Source organism: Mytilus edulis, chromosome 7 (genome assembly GCF_963676685.1).
Source record: "Mytilus edulis chromosome 7, xbMytEdul2.2, whole genome shotgun sequence".
In the NCBI taxonomy this organism is placed as follows: Eukaryota; Metazoa; Mollusca; class Bivalvia; order Mytilida; family Mytilidae; genus Mytilus; species Mytilus edulis.
This window is the reverse complement of record NC_092350.1, coordinates 22,389,048-22,403,211: the sequence shown is the minus strand read 5'-3', so window position 1 is coordinate 22,403,211 and position 14,164 is coordinate 22,389,048. Positions and strand designations below refer to the sequence as shown.

At 32.2% G+C, this 14,164-nt stretch overlaps 1 protein-coding gene across 1 annotated transcript in view; it reads right to left on the bottom strand.

Annotated features, from left to right (window-relative positions):
• Nucleotides 1–14,164, bottom strand: part of LOC139483021 (uncharacterized) — a 136,689-nt gene that overhangs the window by 100,053 nt on the left and 22,472 nt on the right. The window contains exons 26-39 of the mRNA XM_071267050.1: nt 13,362–13,525; nt 12,767–12,925; nt 12,259–12,471; nt 11,637–11,679; nt 10,237–10,400; nt 9,729–9,896; nt 9,133–9,385; nt 8,461–8,624; nt 8,027–8,182; nt 7,201–7,410; nt 6,439–6,481; nt 5,814–5,977; nt 5,051–5,227; nt 4,342–4,597 (exon numbers count right to left, since the gene is read on the bottom strand). Of these exons, the coding sequence (XP_071123151.1) occupies nt 4,342–4,597; nt 5,051–5,227; nt 5,814–5,977; nt 6,439–6,481; nt 7,201–7,410; nt 8,027–8,182; nt 8,461–8,624; nt 9,133–9,385; nt 9,729–9,896; nt 10,237–10,400; nt 11,637–11,679; nt 12,259–12,471; nt 12,767–12,925; nt 13,362–13,525 (2,334 nt within the window). The remainder of the gene's footprint in view (nt 1–4,341; nt 4,598–5,050; nt 5,228–5,813; nt 5,978–6,438; nt 6,482–7,200; nt 7,411–8,026; nt 8,183–8,460; nt 8,625–9,132; nt 9,386–9,728; nt 9,897–10,236; nt 10,401–11,636; nt 11,680–12,258; nt 12,472–12,766; nt 12,926–13,361; nt 13,526–14,164) is intronic.

Below are 14,164 nucleotides of genomic sequence, written 5' to 3'. Positions count from 1 at the left end.
AAATGTATATTCATATTTCAAAATTGTGGCCTGTGTGAAATTTTATTCAGCTTTTTGTCTGACCTTATTGATGATAGATTTTTTTTTGCAAAATATAAAAGATAAAGTCTTCATTTAAATAAAAAGGGGTGTAAATTTCAATGAGAGAACAAGATTAATATCTTAAGGTCATTATAAAGCTAGGAATGACAGACAAGAACTAATACAGTAGACTCCGGCAAATCGGATACCCAAAATGTCAGCTAAAAATATCCGATTATCCGATATATTCAATTAGACGATGAATGTATATTCATTGAATATTCTGTAATAATGAGTAGATCTAATCCTGAGATGTTTATAACCCTGACAATTGCTAAATGTGTGAAAGGACTGAAGGATTAATGACGTGATTTTCATTAGTTACATCAGCACGATGTTTGTGTAAAAATCAAAGCGCTGTAAGCGCTGAAGGCAGTTAACCAAAAACCAAGGCAACCGTAATTATGAAAACTGTTGCAATGTTGCCTCAACATTAAACATTCATATATAGTACATTCATGTTTATCTAATGATTTATTTATTAAGGCAAATAATTTATATGTTATCAAGGTTTCAAAAGCAATGCATATGTCAATGTATATTTTTTATGGTGAGTCTGCAGTAGTACAAGTTCCCAATGATTGCAGTTGTTCTACTTGGTAGTTAACCTTGGTTTTATTTGACTGCTAGAAGTTCTATTTGACTTAGTATGAACATGTAATAGTATGAATGGACTGGTTTCCCTGGAAAGAAAACTGAGTTTGTGTTCTATAGTACAAAAGTTATGAGACACGAATCAGACAAATGTTCACTACAACAGGGATCAAAGGTGAGGTCTGACTGACTTGCCCATAGTAAATGTAAATGATTTGTTATTTTGTCCCATACATATGAATATATATAATTTAGGGGTGGGGATCTCAACGGTTTTCAAGTTCTCAAACAGGTAGGGGTAGGCAGAGGATTTAGGGGGCAGGGGGCCCGCCCCCCCCCCCCCTTTTTGGGAAAAAATTTGGTTGCTTATATAGGGAATCACTGAAGCGTGACTGGAGCGGGCCCCTCTTAGGTCAGTCAGTGGGCCCCACTTATGAAAATTTCTGGATCCGCCACTGGGGGTGGGTGACCCTAGGGACTTCCCCTACATTTCATTCTATATGTTATATTGCCCCATACATGAATATATATGGTTTAGGGGTGGGGATCTCATTGGTTTCCAAGTTCTCAAACAGGAGGGGAAGGGTGACCCAAGGGACCCCCCTATATTTCATTTAATTAGTTATATTGATCCATACATGAATATATATTGTTTTGGTGTGGGGATCTCGACCGTTTCCAAGTTCTCAAACAGGAGGGTTGGGATGACCACAGGGACTTCCCTATATTTCATTTAATTTGTTATATTGTCCCATACATGAGTATATATGGTTTAGGGGTAAGGATCTTGACCATTTCCAAGTTCTCAAACAGGAGGGTGAACAGTGACCTCAGGGACTCCCCCTATCTTTCATCTGATTTGTTATATTGTCCCATACATGAATATATATGGTTTAGGGATGGGGATCTCGACCATTTTTAAATTCTAAAACAGGAGGGGTGGGTGACCCCTAGCGACTCTTCCTATATTTCATTTGATTTTTCATATTGTCACAAACATGAATATATATGGTTTAGGGGTGTGGATCTCGACCGTTTCCAAGTTCTCAAACAGGAGGGGGTGGGGTAACTCCAGGGACTCCCCCTATATTTCATTTTTTATTTATCATATTGTCCTATACTTGAATATATGTAGGGGCGGATTCAGATGGGGGAGGGTTGTGGGCTTGTACCCCCCTTAAATTTGCAAAGTATGGGTTGTTCTCAGCTTAATAAAGAATATTCTGATAATTTTACCTCAATTTTTTTTTAGCCTCGCTCTGCTCGGCGAAAATTTAAGTTTGCGCCCCTCCTAACCTAAAATCCTGGATCTGTCCCTCATATGGTTTAGGGGTGGGGAGCTCGACCGTTTCCAAGTTATCAAACAGGAGGGGGTAAAGTGGCCCAAAGAATGCCACCTATATATCATATGATTTACTTACATTAAGGTATATATAATATAGTTGCATTATTTGTGAAAATAAAGAATGAAACTTTAAGCTACTTTAATTGACCCTTCAAAATTGAGAAAAACAAATAACCCCTCGAAATTGCAGTAATATGTTTACACTTTAAAAGCATCTCACATGCATTATCATCATTTATCATTTATAAAGAAAATTTAGACTGTGACCATGAACATGTATATTGTTAGATATACTGTTCCCAGCTGTCACGTTGCATTGGATTTTTAAATTAAAATTTGTCAAAAAGTAATTTTGAGTTTCTGAATAAAATATTTTTCTGCTTTTTCTTTCTTGTACATATATCTTTCGGTGTACAATAATAGTGTTTATATTCATTTACCATGCATAGATGTATTTTTTCACCTGCTTGGATTTATTTTGTAAATGATCGCCAAACCCGGAATTACCCTTATCCGCTTCTGGAATCGGATCCGATTTTGTAAAATTTTTCACGGCCGCCATTGTTATGTGTTTACAATGTTGTTTTTGTCAATCAGATACGATTTTACTCGAATTTATACAATATTTGTCGGCGATTTTCTGTATAAAGCTAGCGGTTGAACAAAATGAACATCGCCGTCATGAATAATAATGATAAAAATAAGTTTTTAGCTTGTTTAATTGGAGACTTTGGTGAACATGGTGAAAAGGTTTGCAAAGTAATTTCTTATTTTCTTTCAAATGTAAGGTGACTACGTCGGGCGTAGCTAGAAACCAACTATCCTAGTCGAAATTTCGCTTGCAAAAGTGGAAGGTCGCGGAACTTGGACCACCGCTAATTTGCACACCTGCCTCCAAATTGAAAAGCTACGAAAAATTTCTTTTTCTAATTTGAAATTGCCGCCAACAGCATGAACAGTTGAACTTATTATATAATAGACTACTGACGTAGTTGTACTACGTATTGATGACAAACAATATTCCTACGACTTTTGTCATTTGGGAAATCTAAACCACTTGTCTTAAGAGATTTTCGGCGATTAAATATTTCATACAATTGTTCTTTGACATCTTAGCTAAAAGCACAAGTCATAATGAACTACACAATGATTCTTAATAAGCACTACTTCCTATGTGTAACTTTAAAACTTTTGGATAAATCGACGATCATTTAAGGTTTTTCTGGTCATTTTTTTTGTAATCCAGAATAAAAAGTATTAAAGAAGTGTTCAATTAGTTATATATAACATAGTAGCAGGCTAGATAATAACAATGGCAAGTATTTCAGGATTTATTGGGTAGAACACAAATCTAGGGTGCTCGCATAATGCAGCTTAACTGCATAAAAATATCAGCTGATTATGTAAACAGTAATGATTAAATTTGTTTGCAGTTTTTAAATCCTATATTTATTAAAATAAATTAAATGTCCTAAAATATTTACATGAAATATTATCTACCATCCATAGTTTGTGTTTTAATTTGTTTTGTAAACAAATTAATATCCCTTATTTACATTATCACACAGGTAAACTAATTTGGCTATAATAGCTCAAAGCATGTTTGTGCAGAATCTCAAAACTAAAATCGTATTTGTTATAATTTTATTTCTTTAAATAATCAAGTTTAAATTTATGAAAATAATCATTATTGATAAAATATAATTGTATAAAGTTTACTTTTGCACTTGTGAAAAAAATATTTCTGACAAAAGTCAGATTTCTCTTGTCAAAAGGGATTTATATTTACATTGCAATAAATTATTCAGAAGGAGGCACATTCTGTTAAGATCATATTTCTGATTCTGTGAGCATTTAAGAGTTTTATTAAATTCTCCCAACAGCAACGTACTGATCTTGTAAATTCTAACCATTTGAAGTAAAAGGACATCTAATTCACATGGTAAAGGAAGATAATAAATAAAGACAACAATTTATCAAGAAATGGTTCCCTTTTATTCAGTAAAAACGAAATCTTCTTGTCTGCAAGATTGTAAATTCGCAACTTCCGGGTCTATTTCCTGTCAGAAAAACATTGAAAATATCCGATTGTGCATGGATTTGAACAAATTTACCTGAACATTCTTATCCAATTTGCCGATATATTCTTTTATCCGATATTCGATTACACAATGAAATTAACATTAAACATATAGGGAAGAGTTTGGTGTTTTGAAATAATATTACAATAGCCGATATATTCGTTTAGCCGATATCCGATTAGGTGGAGTCTACTGTAATCATGTCATGATGCTTGGAATTATACACTTGGACATACTTACTTAAATCTGACAACTCCATAGAGAGCCACATCAATAACTGATCCCCAAGTATAGTCCATTAGACTGGTATTGAATCTCATCCTCTCTATACCAACTGTCATTCCTAGATAACATGGATCTATATCCACAGTGGTGTGGACAGATTGTCCTAATAGTTCAACATCCACACAACAATCCACGCCAGTACATGTATTGGGTAAACTGCATGACACTTCTGATGGCAGTGTTGGCAGAGTGTCTTCTAGGGCTGGGCAGGCTAAAATAAAAGCACAAGAATCCATAAGTGTAATCCTTGTTTCTATATAAGTAGCAAATTATCTTCTTGTTATTGTGACATCATTATCATAATTGGAATCTAATTTTAGCTAACATTCCATTTTGAGACTTTTTTCTTCCGCTATATTCAAAATGTAGAATATTAAGAAGTTCATATTTTTCTATGCTTTTCATCTCATTTATTAAAAACTATTACGAAAGAATACAAATTATATACATACAGACCTGCAAAATATCCCAATTTATGAGGAATATCCCCCATGAGGGATGTTGAGCTGAATTTTGAAATTCTTTATTCTCCTCATATGGGTAAAGTCCTCCATGGAGATTTTGAAAAGACAGCAAGTATATACATATTAAAACAAATTAGTCAGAGCTCTAAACAAGTTTGTCTGGAATGAACTGACTATAAACAATGTAATCAGTGCCTTACCAATATTCCATCCATTAGCCTCAGTAGGCTGATAGGGAAGCAATGTCCTATTACATTCACTGGTTTCATAATATCTAACAATCCCTAGCTCCTCTAAGATGTCAGTCAGTGGGTTACCAGTCAGTGTTGTTGTGGCCTTGTATCCAGTGTCAGTGTACCATTGAGTCAATGAGAAATCTGAAATAAATATTATATTTTCCATAAATTACAGAAATGGAAATGATACCTGATCCCCTCACCAATAATTCATATTATTTGTAAGTATGCTAAAAGAGAAGCAAAAGAAACCACCATAGTTGTACATTCAATGTCATAAGTCAAAAATATACTGACAAAGCCATGGCTAATAAAAAAGTAACATAGAAAAGAAGACTGATCAAAACGATTTCAACAAAAAAACAGGGATCTAAGATAGCTTAATTTCCAGTTGTTTGTTAACATGATGTTTCATCAACTGGCAAAATATTGTTCTCTACAAAGACTTGTTATTGTCTAAATATGGAACCTAACTCAAAGCCACTGACAAATGAATAACAAATAAAACGCTATAATCAGGGGATAATAAATACTCATATCAAATTAAAAGGAAACTATAAAATTATCTGACATACAAAAATCATATAAAACTATATAATTTGCCAAGTAAAGAGTTACTATTTTGCTAAATTTCTAATATTGAGGAACCAGGATTAACAAGAATATGTGTCCATAAGACACTATGAAGTTGTGGTTCCAGCTAATATTGCTGTTAACACTTACTTACCATTTGTCAGATAATCTTTATTGTAGTTACATGTAGGTTTGGGTAACTGTATGTTCTCAAAGATCTTTACACTGTAATCACATGTACTGTTGTTGTCCCAGCAGATACTGCTGTTAACGCTTACAATGTAGACTCCTTGTCCCGGCAAATCCTCTACATCAATGCTGAAAAATAGATTTTATCTTCTTTACCGAACAAATGGTAGGTAGAGATTTGTGAGAAAATTTGTTTTCTATCTACTTGATAATATAATGAATATAAATCATACAATTAAGTTCACTTTTCAATTAGAACTGCAAAATTGGTATGCCATTAACAAAGGATTTATAGATAAACATCCTTTATCCTTCTCCCTTTTTTACAATACATCTCATGCATATTACTGAGTCATAGCTGTATAGAACATTTTAATATTTAAATGTTGGTTCTTAATTTGCAGTTTCGCAAAATGTTCAGTTATTGAAAAACTTCGGAGTTTTTCAGGAAAACAATTTCAAGATCAAGACAAAACAATTGGTGACAATTTGAACTAATTTAAAGAAAATTAAAATGTTTATGAACATTCTGTTTTGAGGACTTATTTAAGCTAGGTTATGAACATAATGACAAACTCTTTCAAATTCACCTCATTCTAATAATTCCTTCCATTTCAAACACGTATTGAGACTCTGAAAAAAGAGAAGAAAACATTTCTTTAAACAATATAAAGCAAAAGTAATATATTACAATGATTAAATTAAGTATATGAATATACAAATGATTAGTGTATGAAAAATAAACTTAGATTTGGCACACTTAACCAAGCTTTTAACAATAAAACAAAACAAACGGCCCAGTCTTGAAAATTCAGAAATTATTGCATGAATTTATTTTTGCAATTTTTGATGAGTTGACAAAAATGCAAGATTATTATGGCAACTTTAAGATAATCTGCATACAAATGTGTGTATCGAAATTTAGATAGTGAGTTCTAATACTACCCTTGTCACATTATACGCATTAATAAAATCCTTGCAACAATTTCTGAATTTACAAATAATAGAAAGTATCTTAATAAATTTGAAAATAAATTAAATCATCAAAAGTATTTATCTCAGTACCATAGTATATGTACATTCCTTGTTAAAATATAATGTTAATCTGTTTTCATATATTTGTATAAAAGCTAATTATTTATAAAGTTTCGAAAGGTTATATGAGTATAAGATCAGATCTATTTACATATTCCTATACTTACTCCATTTGAAATCAAGGAGAGATTGAGTAAATGTGTATTTTTCTACTTACTCCATTTGAAATCAAGGAGAGATTGAGTAAATGTGTATTTTTCTACTTACTCCATTTGAAATCAAGGAGAGATTGAGTAAATGTGTATTTTTCTACTTACTCCATTTGAAATCAAGGAGAGATTGAGTAAATGTGTATTTTTCTACTCCAATGATAAGTTTGAAGTCACAAGGATTTATGGTAAGATAGATGTTATAATTTCTCTGGGTAATCTCATCTTGTACACAACAGTCCACTGATGTACACTCTTTACTGATGTGACAGTGTATTGGTCCATCTAACACTCCTGGGCTGATCGGTGAGGGACATTCTAAAAAATAAAAAAAACACACATAGCCGTGTATATATATGGATTCTACCACTGCATCAAGTGTGATACAATATTTCTCAAATGGAGACCATAAATTTTCAGAATTTTAAAACATGAGTCTTGCAGAGATTTTCATATATTGAAAATTTAACAATTGAGAGTGAAGAAATATTGTAGTGCACTATATTGGGTGGTGGAATCATTTTTTAAATGAAGATTAGACAATATGTAGATAAACATTTTCACTGATCTGCAAAAAGATGTATTCTTTTAATATGACCTCATCAAGCATTGTTCCATTTTCAAGACATCATAATAGGATTTTCAACAGACAGGAAGAAAATGTGACATCATACTTGAATTCTAACCAATAAAGAACTGCTCCCGAACGAATCACACGTTTGTGATAAAAAAATAATCAATTAATTGGAACAGTAAAAATCCAGTAAGAATTACAGAATGGACTTATACAACACTTCTATAATGAGATGAGAGCAAGTCTCAGAAATAAAACAATAACATATGGCAGTGTAAAGAGTCATATAACACTTCAGGGCTGTGATGAGGGGGGAGTGTGCAAAACTAAACAATTCTCAAATGTAGCAACATCACTTACCGTTCTTCCATTTACTAGAACCCGTTGGAATGATACATTGTGCATCATTGAGATAAAATCCTAATCTTGTTTCCTCCAGTAACTGTGATATTTCATACTCAGCCAGTGTGGAAGCCTTAAAACTTTTTATCTGTTTCCATTGGTCAACAGAGAAATCTACAAAAAGATCAAATACTATTCACCTTTGGACATAAAATAAATAAAACAGAAAAGATGGTCTAATAAATAGCCCCACCCACTTTCATGTTTTTGTCCAAAGACAGGAACTTCTTAAATGGTTCTCTTTTGTTGGGGAAGTTGGTAGATCTTTGAAAGTCTCAATTACAGTCTTCTCTATGGTCAATATTTCATTCCAATCCCATAAATGCTACCACATTTTTGTCTAAAATATAATTGTTCTAAGAAATCATAAGAAACATTGCAATATAACTTACCCTGAATTTGATAATCTTGTTTCCAATCACAGACCACTTTAGGTAGTTCTACTTTATCTAAGATTGTAACAGACTGTGAGCATGGCTGACTGGACTCAAAACAACTGTCAAACTGTAGAGACAGTCTGTATCTGTTGGCCAGGACTAAGTCTTCAATCTTATAACTGGAAGTACAAATGCAGTAGGTTTTAATGTAAGAATAGGGACTATCAAATGTACTTAACTAAAGGTGTATTCAAATTATCAATCTCCATATTTACAGGTCATTTCTAAAAAGCATTTTCATATCAACAAGTATAAAACTATACTTAAATGTTCATACTTTTTTTAATTGGGATTATATTTTGAGAGGAAATAATACACTATTTAAAAACATGGTGTTTCTCTAGTGGTGCAGTTTACTGTAAGGAAAGCTGAAAATTAAAAAAAAACTCTACCTAATGATAATCATATATAATTTGAGTGAGTTTGTATTCAAATATTGTAAAAGTTTTTATTTTCAACAAACTACAGAGTTCTAGATATGAAACTTCAATACCATTAAATATAAGAATCACACATGATACAGAAGAAATAGGCATTTCATTTACAATTTCAAAGTTACAACCAATGTTATTGTAGGTTATAAGAGAATCATGTATATAAATGCTACTAGGTAGATAAATGACCTACCTGAATCTAAACACCCCTCTTAACCAGAACGAATCCTGAGTTCCCCAGCTGTAGTTATACAACATCTGGCTGTATTCCATTCCCTCCAATTGGACTGTTAATCTCAGGTCACATGGTTCTAGGTTTATCTGTAAGCTAACAGATCTTTGTAGTATTGGGATGTCTACACAACATTGAATGTCTGTACATGTGTCTGTCACATGACAGGCAGAGTTTGTAGGTAGTGATGCTAGGTGGATTTCTTTGGCGCAGGCTGTAGGGAAATAATGTGAATGTGTTGAAAAGGCAATATTTGTTAACAGTTTTACAAACCCTGAGTGTCACCTCCAACTATTTTTTTTTAATCTTGCCTAGAAATCGGTAGATTGTAGACTATATTCTGTTCATGTTTTATGCTTAAAATTAAAGAAACTATATCTATCAGTCAAACAGGAAAAATGAGAGAAAAAAATAATAAAAGAATTACTCATTCCTGTCTCTTTATTGTTAAGACAAGTTTGTCCAAGTTTCATAAAATTTCATCAATGTCCGACAAAGCTATTGGTGTATAAAATTACAGTTTTAAAATTTCTGTTAAGATACATATTCATCCTTACCTGAATTCCAACCATCTGTTTGTGGTTGATATGGTGCTAGACTTCTGTTACAAGACTCTGTCAAATACCAACCAAGGTCAAGGTCTCGGTACAATTTGGAAAGGTCAAGGTTATTCATTGTTGCTGTATTAATACCATTACTGTTTGACCATGATGTTAATGAAAAATCTACAAAATAATAAGTTATTAATTTAATGTTATTATTTAAAAGGAGAGAATTTCCCCTTTTAGTTAGGAATTGATTAGATTCCATTTAAAAACAAAATTATCAAGGAGTAGACACCATATACGTATCTTGTTAAAACTCATAATAAATCAATTGATAATGTCACTTTACAAAAGTATCAAAACTCAACTTTAGACCTGATTACTTTCCAGATTCATCAGGAATTTCTGCCGCAATAGATATAAAACAGCTATTCTAAGATTCTAAAATATAAGTTCTTCCACAGTGATCTTTTTTAAGACATGTATATCAGTGGGGTTTAGTATTGTCACAGATACTTACTTGGAATATTGAAACCTGTCTGTTTATTTCTGGTCAGTTTAGGCAGTCTGGTGTGGTCAAACACTTTGGCTGTCCAGTCACATGACTTGTACTTCTCCCAACACATTGATATCTCCATGGTAACAAGGTATTTGTTCTGACTCTCCAAATTATAGATATTATATCTGATAGTAAAAAGCAATTTGTAAGAAAAGAGGGAAAGGTTTTATACAACTTCATCACTTTATTTATTTAAATTCCTGTGGATTGATAAATTTGATCAAAATTTAGATTTATTAACTTTAAATTTTTAAATGAATATTTCAAGACAAAAGGATGTATCCATAAAACAAAGAAGTTCCTAACTAACATTTATAAATAATATGATGATGGCAGACCAGTCTCTGTTAAATTGACCTTAAGTTTTTTAAAACCCTTGTCATGTGGGGGCCGTAATATTACGGCCGTACCCAGACCACCGTTATTTGGCATCAATAGCGCTCCATACATTTGGAGGTCATCATAATGCCATTTAATTCGTAGTGTGTGCATGTTTCCTCAATCTTACACTATTGATTGTCATGTTTCTCTCTTTAAATATTCATTTTAAACTCAAATACGAACTTCAAAAATTGAAATCAAACAAAATTGTTTTTTTTGGGGGGGGGGTGGGCTTACCTTCGAGGTCTGAAACACGGAGTTATGAGGACTGAAACCTTGACAAATACTGTTAATACAAAATCATATAACGACTGATCATGTTTATTATCAAAATACGCCAAGGAAACAACTACTTTCGGTTGCAAATTCAGTTAAAGTTCAAAATCGGAAAAATCAGAATTTTTTTTGAATTTTGGTGCAAATGAACTTCTTAAAACTGATGAACCCAGATCAGTTTCACTCCGTCCTAACAACTGTTGTGATAAACGTATTCACTGGGGTCCACTCTACATGTAAACTACAGTTGGATGCATCTATTAGCATTTTCGGACTTCCAGGTCGAGAAAAAGAAAGGAAAACGTCAAAATTGACACTTTTTGCACATGAGGATCAACTTTGGGGCAAACTGTTTTGTTGAAGATGTATGTTAACATCTAGATTTTGTGAATACACAGGTGTAATTTATCATTAATAAAAATGCTTTATCTATTCAGAAGTACAGCAGCTGATATAACAACACAGAGTTGAAAGATGTGAAACTAAGGTCACAATTCACCTTTTAACATATCTTGATTCACTCTACTCTATGATGAAGTACATGTATCATATCTACCTCTTAACTACCTTCAACAAAACCTCAACCAGAAGTTGGATGTAAATAAAAACTAATTGATGCTGTTAACCTGTAGAACTAAATGTCGTCCCACCTTCTACACTCACTGGCATGAAACATAAACAAAACTTTATCAAAGAATACTAACCTGATTCTGACAACGCTATTCAGTCTAAATTCATGGTCTTTCCCTAAAAAATAATGACATCAAAATGTTCAATGTTGTAATGGATAAAACTTTCTAAATTCAAATATCCAACAGTAAAAACAAAGAAAAAAGATAGCATTTTGATTTTGCTTTACTACACTGTACTTTTCATTAAAAAAAAATCTAGAAAGAAGTTTAAATTTTGACCTGAGGAATAATTTCATCACAGTATACTAACCTGATTTTTTGTTCCTATATTACCTTTTTTCACTTGAAGATACAATTTCAACATTCAGTAAAGCAGACATTTTTGCCTTTTTTATGAAAGTTTATAAACTTAAAAGATATCAACTTGAAAAACATGTATTTCAATCATAATGTATATGCATATAATATTACCCTCTAAAAAATCTATTATTAGTAACAAATCAGATTGGTAAAAATTGTTTAGTTTTGTACTATTTTAACAGCAGTGCATGCTCAATAATATACTTTAGAAGTAACATTTTATCATATCGGAGTTGAGTTTAGGACTGCAAACACAGGTATACAATTATGCATGAATCTACTTCATTTAAATTTAGAGACAATAAATATGCAAATAGCATTGACTATAATTTACCAAATTCAAAATCCAGCAGAGATATTGGAAACTGTAGTTTTTCTATTCCAACATTTAGTATTTGTGTATCCTGGTTCAAGTCTAGTATAGCCCGGAATGTCTTCCCAATGAATGGTACATCCATACAACATTCTACTGATGTACAGGAACTATGTAACTGGCAGGTCAATGGGTTAGAGGTCAGATCTGGTAGGGTTACATTTTCTGGACAATCTGAAACAGAAAACAACATTCAACTTAATAAAAGGTGTTCAATGCATATCTCACTGATTCTAAAATTCTATAAAGTGTTTTTTTTTATATAACTCCTCTGTTCAAATACAAAATTATCTTGTATTCTACTTTTGAATAAGTTATTGGTTGCAAGCTGACATTCAACTGATTTTAAAAAGTTACTAAAATTTTAGATATTTTTTAACCGGGGTCTTTTTTCATTTGTACAATGAAGGTATGAAAAGACTTTCAATTATTATAATCTTATTTCTGTTAAAAAAATTGAATTCATTACCTTTTATCCAGCCATTAGTACTATTTTTCCTTGAACACATCGGAGTATTCAGATAGTTGGTAATGTCTAATTGTTGTAATAACTCTGACGTGTGATAATCAGGAAGGACTGCACCTGGTTTCTGGTTCCTTTCTTTAGTCCATTGGTCAAGAGAGAAATCTAAAGAGTAAGTCAGGTTAAATGGATTTTATTAATTGTTGATTGACACAGAATTAGGACAAGACAGAAAGAATATAAATAGAAACATGACCCATGTGTCAATTCAGTACATTTTTAGTTTCAAAAATGATTATGTAACCTTGAACTTATACATTTCACATTTCAGTTTATGATATGGCATACATGTCCTATGTCAGCAATCTAGTCATTGGTTTTCTTCAGTTGCTGTGGATTCATTTATTTTCAAGGTTACCAATTTTCATGGATTAAGGAAAAATTAAATATTCATGGATACTTAATTTCATGGTTTTTGCTGGAGTTTGCATACAAGACTATAGGAATTTGTCAGTGGTTGAAATTTTTTTTTTTTTTTTTGGTTGCTGTTTCAATGATGAATACCCTATATCTTCTTTTAAATATAAGATTAATATCTAACCTTTGACCTTGTAATCCTCAGTCCAAGTGCAAGTTTTCTTGGGTAATCTGACATTTTGAAGGACTGGAATGCTGATGTTACAGTTACTGCTGCTCTCCACACAAAAACTCACGGTCAAGTTCATCACATACATTCCTTCATCTTTAAAGTCAAACATGCTGTATCTATTCAAACAAAAAATTATCATGTTTATAAAATGTGTTAAAAAATAATCCTGCAAGCTATATATATGGAAATAAACTCAAACATCTTGTATCATTTTTTATCTTAGTTTCTTGTGTATAATTTGGAGTTTAGTATGACGTCCATTATCACTGAACTTGTATACATATTTGTTTTGGGGCCAGCTGAAGGACGCCTCCAGGCGCCGAAGTTTCTCGCTGCATTGAAGACCCATTGGTGGCCTTCGGCTGTTGTCTGTTCTATGGTCGGGTTGTTGCCTCTTTGACACATTCCCCATTTCCATTCTCAGTTTTATGTATTAAAGGAAACAGAAGTCATAATTACTGTATTTTTAGCCAAAAGAACTATATATGCTGTATATTAGATGTATATCAGTATTGAAACCTTTCATATACTTGATATAAAAAAAAATATACATGTAAACTTTTTATAAAGGCTATAATTGTATACTGCAGATTCAGTATCATTTGTTGGATAACAAATTTCATGGATTTTGTAGGTACAGGTGATCCAAGAAATTACATGCTTCAATGATTGAAATTTTTCTAATAGTTTGTATGCAGACTACTGAAAAATCACTAAAATAAGTAACTGTAAAAATGTAAGTTAATCCCAGAAAA